The sequence below is a fragment of the Rhamphochromis longiceps genome, linkage group LG19 (genome assembly GCF_057381845.1).
Source record: "Rhamphochromis longiceps isolate RC_006_pf linkage group LG19, R_longiceps_female_GT1.1, whole genome shotgun sequence".
In the NCBI taxonomy this organism is placed as follows: Eukaryota; Metazoa; Chordata; class Actinopteri; order Cichliformes; family Cichlidae; genus Rhamphochromis; species Rhamphochromis longiceps.
In genome coordinates, this window is record NC_140575.1 from 3,690,461 (window position 1) to 3,704,406 (window position 13,946).

A 13,946-nucleotide genomic window follows, 5' to 3' on the forward strand; every position below is an offset into this window, starting at 1 on the left:
AAACCTATTCAAATATGTCGTAAAGATAAAGACAGTATAATTTAATTATTAATCAAATATATGTAATGAAAACCAAAGCTGAAATTGATTCAGTTTATTAATTTTGTCTGTATATTTCTGTAGGGTCTGTGCCTATACAGGCCCTGAACGTATACAGTAAATTATGTGGAAATCATTTTCATAAAGTTACGTTTTTAAATCGGTGCTGTTGTTTTGGCTGATGTTCATATTTCCAATAGACCTTTGTGTTTAGGTTTTGGGGCTGAAACAACTCATTGAGTAATTCAAATGATTTGATTATAAAAGAATTCGCGACACAAATTCTTTGTTTAATGCTTTATTTAATACACAGCTCTGGTTCGTGCCGTTGTAGTAAACACAAGCATTTCACCCACATTTGCGACTAAAAGCAGACCTGCAATAGAAATGGTTTTAGGAGCAGCATGTGAATAAAAATTCTGACAACTTTAAGCCCAAGGTTGAACAGAAACACTGATAACAGCAGCAGTGATGATGGCACTGGCATAGTTTAACATGGAGCTTGAGTCTGTTTACACACCGCGAAGAGCAAAGAGGCGAAAGTGTTACTGAGACGGAGAGCTCAGGTTGACTGAAAGAAAACGTGTTTCTAGTGTCTAAAACTGTAGCACTGTTCCTGTGATCACCATTAAAACCTTTGCTGGAAAAAAGCACCTGATCAACAAACTCAGACATGAAGAAAAGCAAACTTTGTAGCCGTTCCTTCCACCGCCGTTTTAAATGTCAGACTTCAATATTTTAATTTTTTTAAATCCATTTACATATCCATATTTATTTTAAAAAGTATTTTGTAACACTTTGTAACACAGATGTGACGCACAATAAATCTTTTTTTTTCCCTTTGGCAAAATTATGGAGGCTAATGGCCAGCTTGTTGGGCTGTGCCTACTGACTGCATCCCAATCTTTCATTTTCATTACAGACATTGGATTAAACATATACAGAGAGATTTTTAAGCCAATTAAAAATTAAAGTAGGCATCCATCATTATTCTGAAAGAACAAGCAACGCCAAAAGGTCTGAAATGCTGGGCTATACAACTAAGTGGATTATCACAGAATTGTTCCTTTGTTAAATATTTTTAAGGGTTTTTTCTTTTCAATTAAAGTCAAGAACACTCTAAAGGAAGATTTACAAGGAAATGTGCAAACTCGTTCTTACAGGAACAAAAATGCAAGGTCAGATGCTGCCAGTAAAAGAGCCTGCTCAGGACTGGGAAAAACATTCTTTTGAAAATTAAACAGAAGAATTTTTACCAGATTGATGGATAGCAAAACGTATAGAGACAGTAACAGTAACATCTCATGATTTATGATAGGCCAGTGTTTATTGTGTTTATGATCAGGATCACTTTTAGTGAAAACGGTGTGTTTAGTAAAAAGTACAAATGGCTGTACAACAGTGGCTACGCCAAATGTTGCAAAAGTGAATGAATGACACTTCAGTGTAAATACTCCAGGGCACAAGTGAGAATAGAAATGTAGATTGATCGATAGCTTTGCTCTTATGCTCAACTGTCTTACCACGACAGATCAGTATAGCCCCAGTCAAGACAGATTGGGAAATCCACTTCTGCAAATTATCTGTGGGGTGTCTTCAATGAATAGGTGATATGACAGAGGAGAGGAGAGGGACAGGTGCTGCTAGGGTGAGATAGACGTCTCTCGGGCAGTCCTTTAATGCTGCAGGCAGGCAACATGTTCAAATAGTGCACAACTTTAGGTTTTTTATTTCTATATGATAATTCTGCATTAGTTAGCAGTAAGAACAAGTAGTCTGATGTCCTGTAATCATTATGAAGCTATAATTTGAAATACAATAAACATTAAGTTTTTGTACAAAGTATCGGTATTGGATCAGTATCATCGATAACACCCTGAATTTTACTTGGTATCGGATCAGAAAGGAAATCAGTGGAATCGCACATCACTACAAGGGACAATGGGAAACTCCCACAATAAATGGCAGAACAGGATAATCAGGTAAGTGGAGGCAGCTGGGGAACATGGGAGGAACAAATCTGACGTAGGCTGTATCCCAATTCAGGGTCTGCAGCCTTAAAGTACGCAGCCTCAACGATCCTCAAGGGCCACGTACTTAAAGACCGCTAAGGCCGGAAGTACGAGGCTTGTGAAATGGGACGGTCTAGCCTCCGTTGCGCTGCCCAGGTTGCCTAGCAACCATGATACTAACAGCTGGAAACGTGTCTTACAGCTTTGTTTGACAGAAATGAAGGAGAACATATTTTGTTCATTTGTTTCTTTCTTTCTACATGAGCTTTGATCATTCTCTGTAAGATTAAGCTCAGCTATTGAACGGCGTATATTTTAAAGTAAAGGCTTTAAAACCAAGTTAGTACAAACGTCACTAATGTCACATAACTTTGCCGACATGTTGCCAACAGTAATGTTTTAATGTTCTGCGTTATTAAACATTTGCACATAAATAAGTGACATAATATTCAGTACTTACTTAAAGTTTACTCTTCGGCCGCCCCTCCACCGCCGTTTTTTTTCGGCAAAATTATCCACACCCACCGCCGCGCTATGGATTCTGGGATATGTTGGGCCACGAAGTCTACACTGCCACAGCCTTAAAATTCAGGGATATGAAGGACGCATTTGAGGGCCACATTTCGAGCAGCCTTTGAATTGGGACAGCCTTCGGCACACCGCTGTGACGTAATCGGCCTTGAAATGCGTACTTTAAGGCTGCAGGCCCTGAATTGGGATACAGCCAAGGACTACCAAAATAAAACAGGAAACACAACACGAAGAGAGAGAGCGAGGGAGACATGACAGCCTGGGTGGAAGACACAGATGAGACCGAGACAAAGGGGACATAAAATGGAATAAACTGAATTAACAAGAAACTAAAAGTACAAATGATTAAGCTGAGAAGCACCAACAAACTAAATAATACTGAATAAAGACTAAGGTACACAGATTACTACAATAAAGTAATAAAGGTCAAAAAAGGTCCAAAAACGTAAATGCTGGGTCACAGGACCATGGCGCCTTCAGTTTTTATTGAGTAAACTAATTGTTTTGTCAATGAAGTTAAATTTCACCATTGCTATATATTCATACATTTAAAGCCTTGTAGGTGAGCAGCAGGACCTTAAAATCTGCTCGAACCTGACAAGGTAGCTAATGCAGAGATCTCAGAACAGGGGTAATGTGCTCAAATTTCCCAGTTCTTGTTAAAATGCGAGCAGCTGCATTTTGCACCATCTGTAGACCTCTAAAACTTTTCTTTGGTAGGTCAGAAAGAAAAGCGTCGCAATAATCAATGCAGGAAGACACAAATGCATGGACAAGAACCTCTGCAGTGTAATTAAACTTCCACTTAATATTCCGACACTTGATGATCAAAGCTCTCCAATCTTACTTTTATTTAAAGAAAATCTGTGAAAAGGCACTTTAATTTAAATTTGGAATTCAAATGATTTCTTTGGCTGTATCAAACCTTTAGTCCAGCAGCCCACGTCAAATGATGAAATGGATATCCAAAAATTGACTCTGTTCATCTGGACGTAGCATTTTCAGTGGGAGAAACGTTTCGTCACTCATCCAAGTGACTTCTTCAGTCTCAGCTGACTGCAGGTTTCCCAAATCTTAGAAACTGTACATTTGCATAATGACTGAAACCATTTATCGGGGTAAATTTGTAGTTTATCATTAACAGGAACACAGGGAAGGAAACTACAGGGTGGGCCATTTCTATGGATACACCATAATAAAATGGGAATGGTTGGTGATATTAAAGTCCTGTTTGTGGCACATTAGTATATGTGAGGGGGCAAACTCCTCAAGATGGGTGGTGACCATAGTGACCAACTTTTACAACTTTTGTTTTTTCAATAGGAAGAGGGCCATGTGACACATCGAACTTATTGGTAATCTCACAAGAAAAACAATGGTGTGCTTGGTTTCAACGTAACTTTATTCTTTCATGAGTTATTTACAAGTTTCAATTTTCTCCCACTCTTCACACACTGATAGCAACACCACAGGATTTATGCCAGCACAGGCATCCAGTATCCGTAGTTTCAGGTGCTGCACATCTCGTATCTTCACACCATAGACAATTGCCTTCAGATGACCCCAAAGATAAAAGTCTAAGGGGGTCAGATCGGGAGACCTTGGGGGCCATTCAACTGGCCCACGACGACCAATCCACTTTCCAGGAAACTGTTCATCTAGGAATGCTCGGACCTGCACCCATAATGTGGTGGTGCACCATCTTGCTGGAAAAACTCAGGGAACGTGCCAGCTTCAGTGCATAAAGAGGGAAACACATCATGTAGTAATTTCAAATATCCAGTGGCCTTGAGGTTTCCATTGATGAAGAATGGACCCACTATCATTGTACCCCATATACCACACCAAACCATCACTTTTGTTGTTCCAACAGTCTTGGAGGGATCCATCCAATGTGGGTTAGTGTCAGACCAATAGTGGTGGTTTTATTTGTTAACGTCACCGTTCACATAAAAGTTTGCCTCATCACTGAACAAAATCTTCTGCGTGAACTGAGGGTCCTGTTCCAAGTTTTGTTTTGCCCATTCTGCAAATTCTGTGCGCCGATCTGGGTCATCCTCGTTGAGATGCTGCAGTAGCTGGAGTTTGTAAGGGTGCCATTTGTGAGTAGCTAATATCCGCCGAAGGGATGTTCGACTAATGCCACTCTCCAGTGACATGCGGCGAGTGCTACGCTGTGAGCTCTTTGATGTGTTTGATGTGTCACATGACCCTCTTCCTATTGAAAAAACAAAAGTTGTATCCAAGATGGCCGACTCCTAAATGGCCACCATGGTCACCGCCCATCTTGAGGAGTTTGCCCCCTCACATATACTAATGTGCCACAAACAGGACTTTAATATCACCAACCATTCCCATTTTATTACGGTGTAGCCATATAAATGGCCCACCCTGTATATCATTCGGACAGTCTAAATTGGATGGAACTACTTCCTCTTCCGCCTTTCATAGTCATATGCGAAATACAGCTGTATAAATGCGTGGAAGCCCCTTGGCGTGTGCACTCAAAACAATGGCTGAGCGTAAACGCTCCTCCACACCCAGCGGAAGACCAGTTTAAAAGAAACTCTTTAACTATAGCACCTAGCTACGAAAATTGGGCTGCCCAGAATAATACATTCTATTTAAAATTTATAATAATAGTACATTTTATTTAAAAGCACCTTTCAAGACACACAAGGACACTTAACTGTCATGGCCAGTGTTTTTCCAGTCTTACTCCTCGTCCTCGGGCCGGAGTCAGAATCATCTCTTTAGGAGCGCACCTGGAGCTAATTAGCGCTGCAGCATTTAAGTCCAGCTGTGACAACAACTCTTCGTCAGAACGTCTGCTAACCAGTTTTAGTGTCGGCCCATTTTCTTGTCTAGTTGTATGCTCATGTTGCTACTGAACTTGTTTTTCTCCTGTGTCCAGTTGCACTTCCGGAATATTCATTTCATCGTTTGGAGTTACTCTTCACCCGGTCGCTGGACTTCACTGCATCCTTCCCCACCTTCGCTATGGTTTGAATACACTCAGTCACTCCGCCTGCCTACCTCCTTACTCACCAAGTAAGGCCTCTCAGGCCAAACTGCCACTACTCACACGGACCTTCTCTGAACTTACCTCCTCCTAGTGGAGAAAGAACTCAGCCTGGGTCTCTATTGTCTTGTGTAGTCTGGAAGATGAGTGGATGACGGGGTGGGTGTAGTTTTCTCTGTGGTGGGGTCGCGTGGGCTGTCCCGGGCTCTGTGGGGCCGGGCGGCGCTGCTGAACTGGGCCCCGGTCCGGATGGGCCTAGGCCCCCTTGCCCTGGTGGGTTGCAGAGTATGGGGGGTGCCTACTGGAGTCAGCGGGGGAGCTGGCCCCAGGGAGGGGCCACTTGCCTCTCCCTTCCTTCCCTCCCCATCTCCAGCTGCCTCCCTCTTCCCGCTCCACCACAATCACCCACACATGCAATATTACGTGCTGCACAATAATGTTTAATATTTATTGCTATACATCGTGATGGTGTTGTTTATTATATTGCTGTTTTTGTTTGCTTGTTTTCTCTCTTTTTTTCCTCTCAACAGGTGATTCAGGTGATATATACAAAAATATGTATTTTTTGCTATTAGCCCTAGTGTTAATACTGTCTGTGTTCTGCTCACACATTCTTGCTTACAACTGGAGGGTACTGTCACATCCGGTGTGGCAGACGTGTGAAGTTTGTAGAAAGGACCCAAAATGCAGCAGCTCTGGTGCAGGTGAGTATTTATTGAACAGAGTAGATACAAACAGAAGTGGCGGGTGAACATGAAACTGGAAAACCTAAACTGGGCAAAACTAATAAAACAAACCAGAACGAAGATGCAGGGACGGAGGAAAGAGACGCAGGGAGACCGAGGGGAACAACACAGACGAACCAGCAACTAACAGAGGCAGACACGAGGTTTGAATACACAGAAGGATAATGAGGGAATGAGACACAAAAGGAGGGCACAGCTGGGAGTAATCCGACCTGACGAGACAGGGGAAAAGTAAACTGAACACACTGAGATCAGACACGGATCTTCAAAGTAAAACAGGAAACACATACACGTAATGACATAACACACAACCTTAACACAGACCGGGGGACACAGAACATAAGAGCATGAACCATGAAACAGAAGAGTACAAACACCCAAGGTAACCAAAACCACAGAATAATAATAAACTGAAACATAAACACGGAGTCACAGACTCTGGATCATGACAGGTACGTCGTAGTATTTCGGGTTTTGTATTGTCGCTTCCCTGTATATAGCCCTGCCCCTTAGTGTTCAAGTGTGTAGTTGTTTCACCCAGTGTTGTGTATAGCCACTGTCTCACGCACATTGTATTAAAACACTTAAGAATAGAATAAAATCCATAATAGAATGACAAAATAAAGAATAAAAACAAAAAAGCACAAGATGAAATAAACAAACAATAGGTTCACAATGAATATGCGGATTTGAACAGATCGGTTTTGAGTTGGGATTTAAACTGGGAGAGAGAACCAGTGTTTCTTGTATGAATCCACATACATCTCCTTCAGCAGTCATATTTCCACACTTCCTCTGCTCACACACGCTCCTCTTCTGCCACTCACACTTTCGCTCCTCTCAAGCCAGTTCACACTGCTGCACTCAGGGATCCACGGAAAGGTTCACAGACAAGTCCGGGGAATCTATATACAGAAACAAGTATTAATATGAGCCAGAAATACACAACGTGCCAGGGCTGCACAAACTCACAGTGTTCAGTGATCCAATAATGAGACGCTCTGAGCCACAGACTCAAATAGTGGGTGAGGAGACAGGACTAATCAGCAGCAGGTGGTGGCAATCAGAGCAGGTATGTGGGCCAAGGGCGGGGACCCCAATAATAATAATAAATTACACACCGGTTTATTATTAATTTTAGTGACCTCTAAAATTAATAATTTTAATAATTAATAATTGATTTAACCAGGTGTCATTACTGATGAGGCGGATTATAATTTTACAGAAGTTACATTTATTTTTAACAAGCAGTTACCGGGTTCCCTCAGTGTCGCCTGCTCTGGTCCCTGGAAGACAATTGACTGTGGTTGCTAGTATCTGTAGAATCACGTCTCAAATTAGAATCGCCAATAATCCAGAGTTTGTTCCGCTTAGTGGGTAAAAATGATTCAAGCCATGTTGGTGGCGTACCAGGGGCTTCTGTTTAGGACTATGCTTCCTCCTGACTGTCACCCAACAATCCTGTTTACCAGCCGCTTGGGACAACCTGCTGGGTGAGAACTAATGGTGGCTATGCTACATGCAGCCGTACCATCTATAGGGGCCTTGTTAGCTACAGTGGCGTGGAGCCAGGTCTCCAGTTCAGCATTCCTGGACTACAGAGTTGTAAACAGGCTGCATTTATGACAAATATCATTATTATTAAAGGAGGCCAATGAGTAGCTAAACATATGACACACTAAGAAGCAGGACAGTGCAGGAGGGACAGGTGAAGAAGCCATGCTGCTAGCGAGTCGGCTACAAACTAAACTAAGCTGACAAATCTCTAAAGACACAGTGATAAATACTGTGAAACAACTAGTGGGTGATTCAGGAGAGAATGCACTTTGGATAAAGCATGTGACGATCACACAATGAAATAAGATGTTATCTGTGAGTTTTTCCTTAAAAAACACCACTGTGTGTTGTAACAGGAACAGGAAGTGATGCTCTAAGGCAGAGAGAGCCAATCCCACGTGAGAGCCTAAAATAAGTGGACTTATCAGTACTGATTTGTTAGTCTATTTTTTGTATGTATGATTGGTCCTAAAGACATACTGTTTACTATTATTCATACAAATATATGTTGGCTTTGTCATAGGAGTAGAATTTTGATGGAGCTCCATGTGCAGCATACCCATATGGAAAAGAAATAGTAAAAGCTTACATGATTTACTCATGAAAGTGGCCACTTTCTCATTACTTTCATATATTGTTTTAGGAAGTATCCAAAACATACAAGTTTCATATAATTTTTCAAGGGATCTTATATCTGTTTTCACTCTTATATGCTTTTCATACAAGTTTCACACAAGGCAGATACAAACTTTATAAGATTTATATATATCTTTTCCATATGGGTATAAATGGTCTCCTGCTAAGTACAGCTGCAAATCACACCAACATAAGATATCATGTGACTTGGTGGATATTTCTGCCCAGATCCCCAGAAATGCTTCAGCCAGCGCTGCATTGAATGGTTGCATTTAAAATGTTCCAACATGCCTCTGAGCTGGGTGAAACGTGATTCCTGTGATGAGGTTTTTATTTATTTTTTATTTAGAGGGGGTTATAATCTGGCTCTCTTGTGTCATACCAAGCAGCATAATCTCTCTCTCGCTCTGTGTGTGTGTGTGTGTCTGTGTGTGTGTGCGCGCGCGCGCGCGAACTGTCTTTGTGAGAACCATCTTGACGTTTGTGGTGGACCTTTTAAGAACGGCAGAAAGTAATGTTTAAGGTTGGAGTTAGCATAGATACAGGGAATTCATTATCTGTCAGTCCTCACAGTGGCAGTCTTACTTGTATGTGTGTGTTTCCTCTCGGTGCATGCAGGCTGCAGATGTTCCTCTCGCGCTCTCTCGCTCGCGGGAAATAAGTGCAGGCAGAGTGCAGGATCACACAGACACGTTCCTCTCCAGCTGCCTCGTGAGGCAGAGTGTGATGCCATGAGCGAGACAACGTCCATCCTCTGCTGACAACCATGAGCAACCGACTGATTCCTGCTGTAATGAACCGTCTGAAAAGGACTTTTAAGGGACTCGCCGGTAGATTCACGCAGTCAAGATGCGTTATTTGACCAAATCTCTGATTTTATTTCTATATTTTGCCATTACCGGGGAATGTTATAAGCACGGTCACCGGGTGCGAAGGTGGGCCGGTACTGGGGAGACCCCAAAGCATGGCACGTAAGTGAAAAATACAGAGACAATCAAAGCACGATTAACACGTGGAAATGTGGGTGACTCATCTTAGTAAATTATACGTTTAACAAAACTGTTTATGTCACAAACAAATGTGTTAGTTATCTTACATTAGATATGATGGTTAATGTAGATGCTAAAGATTAATGGATGGCGTGTGATGTTAGAAATATTTAATCTAAGGCGACATTAACCACAGCTGCTCTACCTAAAATCAGTTGAAATTGTTTAGCAAAGAATGGTGTTGATCAAAATGGTGTAGAGGCGTTTGAGTTGAAATTAAAGGTTTTGTCGTTGATTTATTTTAGATGTAAATAGTGTTTTTTAAAATCCCTGAACTTTGTGCACTGCATCAATAAGGTGTGGTCAGAGCTGAATGTCAGTGTGATTATATCTCCTGCTTATGATTATTAATCATTGTACTGGTTATTTTGATTATTTATGACTATTTATTCTTATATATGGCTTAACAGCAATCTATGGACTGCGCTGACTGTCAAAGTGCGCTACCAAACGTGTGTTCGCTGAATAATGCTCTTAATAGAAATTTCAGAATTAGAGACTTGTTCAAGGATGCACTGAGAGGTCGTCAGAGACCTCTAAAGAAGAAAAGCATCTGTAACTTGTTGAATTGCATAAAACAGCAAACAGACTTCTGTGTTAATGAGAAGTGGTGTAAGAGCAGAAGTAATATAGTGCACATGGTGTGATATTGATATATGGTTGCAGGAAATAATTTACAATGCTTTAACATTTTCTATATTTCAGCAAAAATATAACCAAAACATCATCAGAGTTTTATACAGATGCTAAAAGCCAATGCAGAGATCCTAGTTGAATAAAATACATGACAATATTGAAATTGGACTGGTTCTTATGTCCTGCTTTTTGCCTTGCTTGACCATTCGTTATTCCATTATATGTGCTTTATATATATTACATCCATTAATACAAGCATCTTTTTCTATGCCTGAGTGCTTTCTGTATAGCATTCACAGACATTGTGGGGTGGCTGTAGCTCAGGTGGTAGAGCAGGTCACCTACTCACCGGACGATTGGTGGTTCGATCCCAGGCTCCTCCAGTCTACATACCAAATATCCTTGGCGTGTAACCCCATGTTGCTCTCCGATGCATCCATTGGAGTGTGAATGCAAGTGAATGTTGGATAGAAGCACTAAAAACCTTAGATAAAGTGCTTGTGTGAGCAATGGGTATGATTGGGTGAATGCACGAGTTGAGTGCGCTCAGTGAGAGTAGAAAAGCGCTATATAAGAACCAGTCCATTTACCATTTATATTCTGAGAGCAACTTGGGGGTTTTGGTAGCTTGCCCGAAGACACGTTGGCATGTAGACTGGAGCAGGAATCAAACCACCAATATTCCAACTAGCAGATGACCTGCTCTAGCTCCTGAGCCACAGCCATCCGATCTATCAATGGCCATGATTAGTGCCTCTTTGCTGTCTTTCAGTCCAGCTTTGTCCAGCCACTGGTAGGACTTCTGGATATCAGCCACTTCCTCTATCTGCCAGTGGTACATACCATGCAGGGGTCTATCCTTTCATGATGTATTACGTCCCCACATGAAAGCTAGACGAAGAGGGTGGGGGACAGTAACAGTTGGATCTGGGTTGAAATGAAAAGAACGCCAGGCAGAGGTATTTAACACAAAATATCTTTATTATAATCAATTACCTCAATATTCATATAAACAATAACAACAAAAAGAGACAGCAACGCTGCTTTAATGATAAATCAGACAAGCCAACCCAATGAGATGGTGACCACTTCAACAAAGAAAACAACTATAAGGCTTCAACAGAAAAAGACAGCAACGCTGCTCTTGGCAATAACCAGGCAGGCCAAACAAAATAATGGAGGCCGCCGTCACCTAAGTGAAACCACTGCTCAGTTAAGAGCTACTCACAAAGAGCCACGCACGGTGGGGCTGGTCACACACACAGCAGGCCTTTTCCACACCTAGACCAGACTCACACACTGACCAGCACAGAGGAAATCCACCAGAAGCCTCTCCCACATCCACACTGCTCTTCTCCAGCTTGTATCACCTCTGAGGGTAATTGGTGGTAAATGAGGGCAGATGAGCAGCAGGTGTGTCCTAAAAGAGAAGGCAGGGGCAGAGAGAGGAGGAGGCGGAGAAAAAACACCACACCCACACAAGGGCAGTTTCAGGAGGCCTGGCTAGGGCTGTAAGACCCCCTCCCATAAATACAAACCAGTGGTTTGTCACAGAATGTCCTACACAAATCTTAAATCTCTCACCTACCATGCACCATAATAATGGTTAGGCATACCCTGCCAAATCTGCCAAGACCTTTTTGATGGGTTGAAAACACTGAATGGGGTTGGCTCAAGTCCCTCAACATAGTGTCCCAAGTGACAGCCAGAAGTTTTTTGAGCCATCACATATGGAGAACCCGTCAGGCAGCTAGAAGGCCTTACAGCAACACTTCTCTGACGCTTCTTCGCTGGGTCATGGCGAAAGGCATGCTGGTTAGCCAGAGGTGCAGGTTGGAATGGTTGTGTCGCACACAATCTGTCACACTGTAGGTCATCTGGACGATGATCAACAGGTGGCAGCTCAGAATTAGTCGACCTCTGACATTCACCAAATGACACCACTGAGCAATTATGCTCCCAATTGTTGCCTATGACTGGCAACCTTGTCTGTTTGTGAACCACAGTTCACTCTTTTGAAAGCAGATCGATTTTGCTTTGAGTTGGCTTTTGAACAGTGAGCAATCAGGTGGCCAGGTTTGTGGCAAAAGAAACAGAGCTTTATTCTGGATCTTGAAACCATGCCAGCATTAGCTTTGTTAGCAGGCACACTCCTAGCCCTCGAGACTGACTGTTTCTGTTTGTAGGTCTTACAATTTGCTACTAAATGGCCAGATTTAAAAGAGTAAAAACATTTTCGGTCTGACCTGGGACAAGGCACAGGCACCTCCCCCCTTGTGCCTTGCTCACCACTAGCACTGCTAGCCTTCGCTAGTGTGTCGTGTCGCTCTTGCTTAATGATACTGGCTTTATGGACGAGTGCGAACTCGTCAGCCAGTGTGGAGACCTGCTGCAAAGTGGAGACTTTCTGTTCATTCAGATATACTGCCATCCGCTCGGAGATGCAATTTTTAAATTCCTCAATGAGAATTAGCTCCCGTACCGAAACTAGGTCTGCAGCTTTACAGGCCATACACCATCGGTCAAAGAGGATACTCTTTTCCCTCACGAAATCCAGGGGACTAGTTCGTAGGCTAGCAGGATAGCACCTTTCAGTTTGTCGTAATCCAAACTGCACTCAGCGGACAACGAGGAACATACTTCCTGTGCCTTGCCCACCAGCTTGCACTACAGCAGGATGGCCCACGCATCCCGCGGCCAACGCAAGGCTGTTGCTATCCGCTCAAATGATTCAAAATAAATCTCCACCTCAGTGTCACGAAATACAGGGACCAGACGACTATTCCTTCCTACATCAAACTGTACCTCTGTCTGTGACAGCGAAGCCGCCACAGGAGGGGAGGAGGCCTGCTGGAGTTTCAGCTGTCGCAGCTTGACCTTAGTCTCCGCCTCCACCTTCTTCAGCTCAACCTCCCTAGCCCTAGCCAGTTCCACATCCAAACGCCTAAGCTCTAACTCCCTTCTCAGCTGGAACTCTCTCTCACGCTCCTCCTTTTCCAGCTGGAGACGAGCCAGGCGGACTTTGAGCCTAGCATCCTTCTTAAAACCCTCTGATGACTGGGTGGAGAGCGGATCAAAACGGGGCAGCGTCATTGGCCCACCCTCGGGCAGCCCCTGGCCCACAGGTGTACACACTGACGTTTCTACGACCTGGCTTGGAACATGAGGCGCTGCACTTGGTCCATCCGGACCGGGTGTGCTCGGTGGTTCTTGCATTACAACCACCCTCTTCTCCAACAACCCAGACACCAGAGCGGCCTTCAGCTCCGCTTTGCGTAGACCGGTGGAGACACTGATCCTGTAATATGTTGCCACCTCATGCAGATCCCTTGTCTTCCTCTTCTTTATTGGGTTTCTGCTGCCTGAAGCATTCATTGAGCGCACAGTCAGTTGGAGCCATCTTGCTGATATATTCTTGGATGTTTGTCTCATCCTGGACTGTGGTACTGACACTCACCAGTCCCTAGCCTCCTTTCTTTCGCTTAGCATACAGCTTTGGGGTGCTGGACTTGGGTCAGAAGCTACTTGTAGCTGTCCTCTGTGTCTGCAATGTTGCCATCTGGCGGTTCAATCCCCTCAGATCTGACTATGTTCCCTCTCTTTGTTATCATCCAACAACACTTCTCCAGTCCAAATGACATTCCGATGCCAATTCCTTTCTGTGCCCCACTCATGTTTTGAGCCATATGCCTATTCATCTTAGCTGCTATGATGCCTG

At 43.2% G+C, this 13,946-nt stretch overlaps 1 protein-coding gene across 1 annotated transcript in view; it reads left to right on the forward strand.

Moving 5' to 3' along the window:
- Window positions 1-9,383: 9,383 nt before the first annotated feature.
- Window positions 9,384-13,946, forward strand: part of gabrr2a (gamma-aminobutyric acid type A receptor subunit rho2a) — a 75,710-nt gene continuing 71,147 nt past the window's right edge. The window contains exon 1 of the mRNA XM_085391897.1: window positions 9,384-9,514. Coding sequence (XP_085248023.1) covers window positions 9,393-9,514 — 122 coding nt within the window. The 5' untranslated portion in view covers window positions 9,384-9,392. The remainder of the gene's footprint in view (window positions 9,515-13,946) is intronic.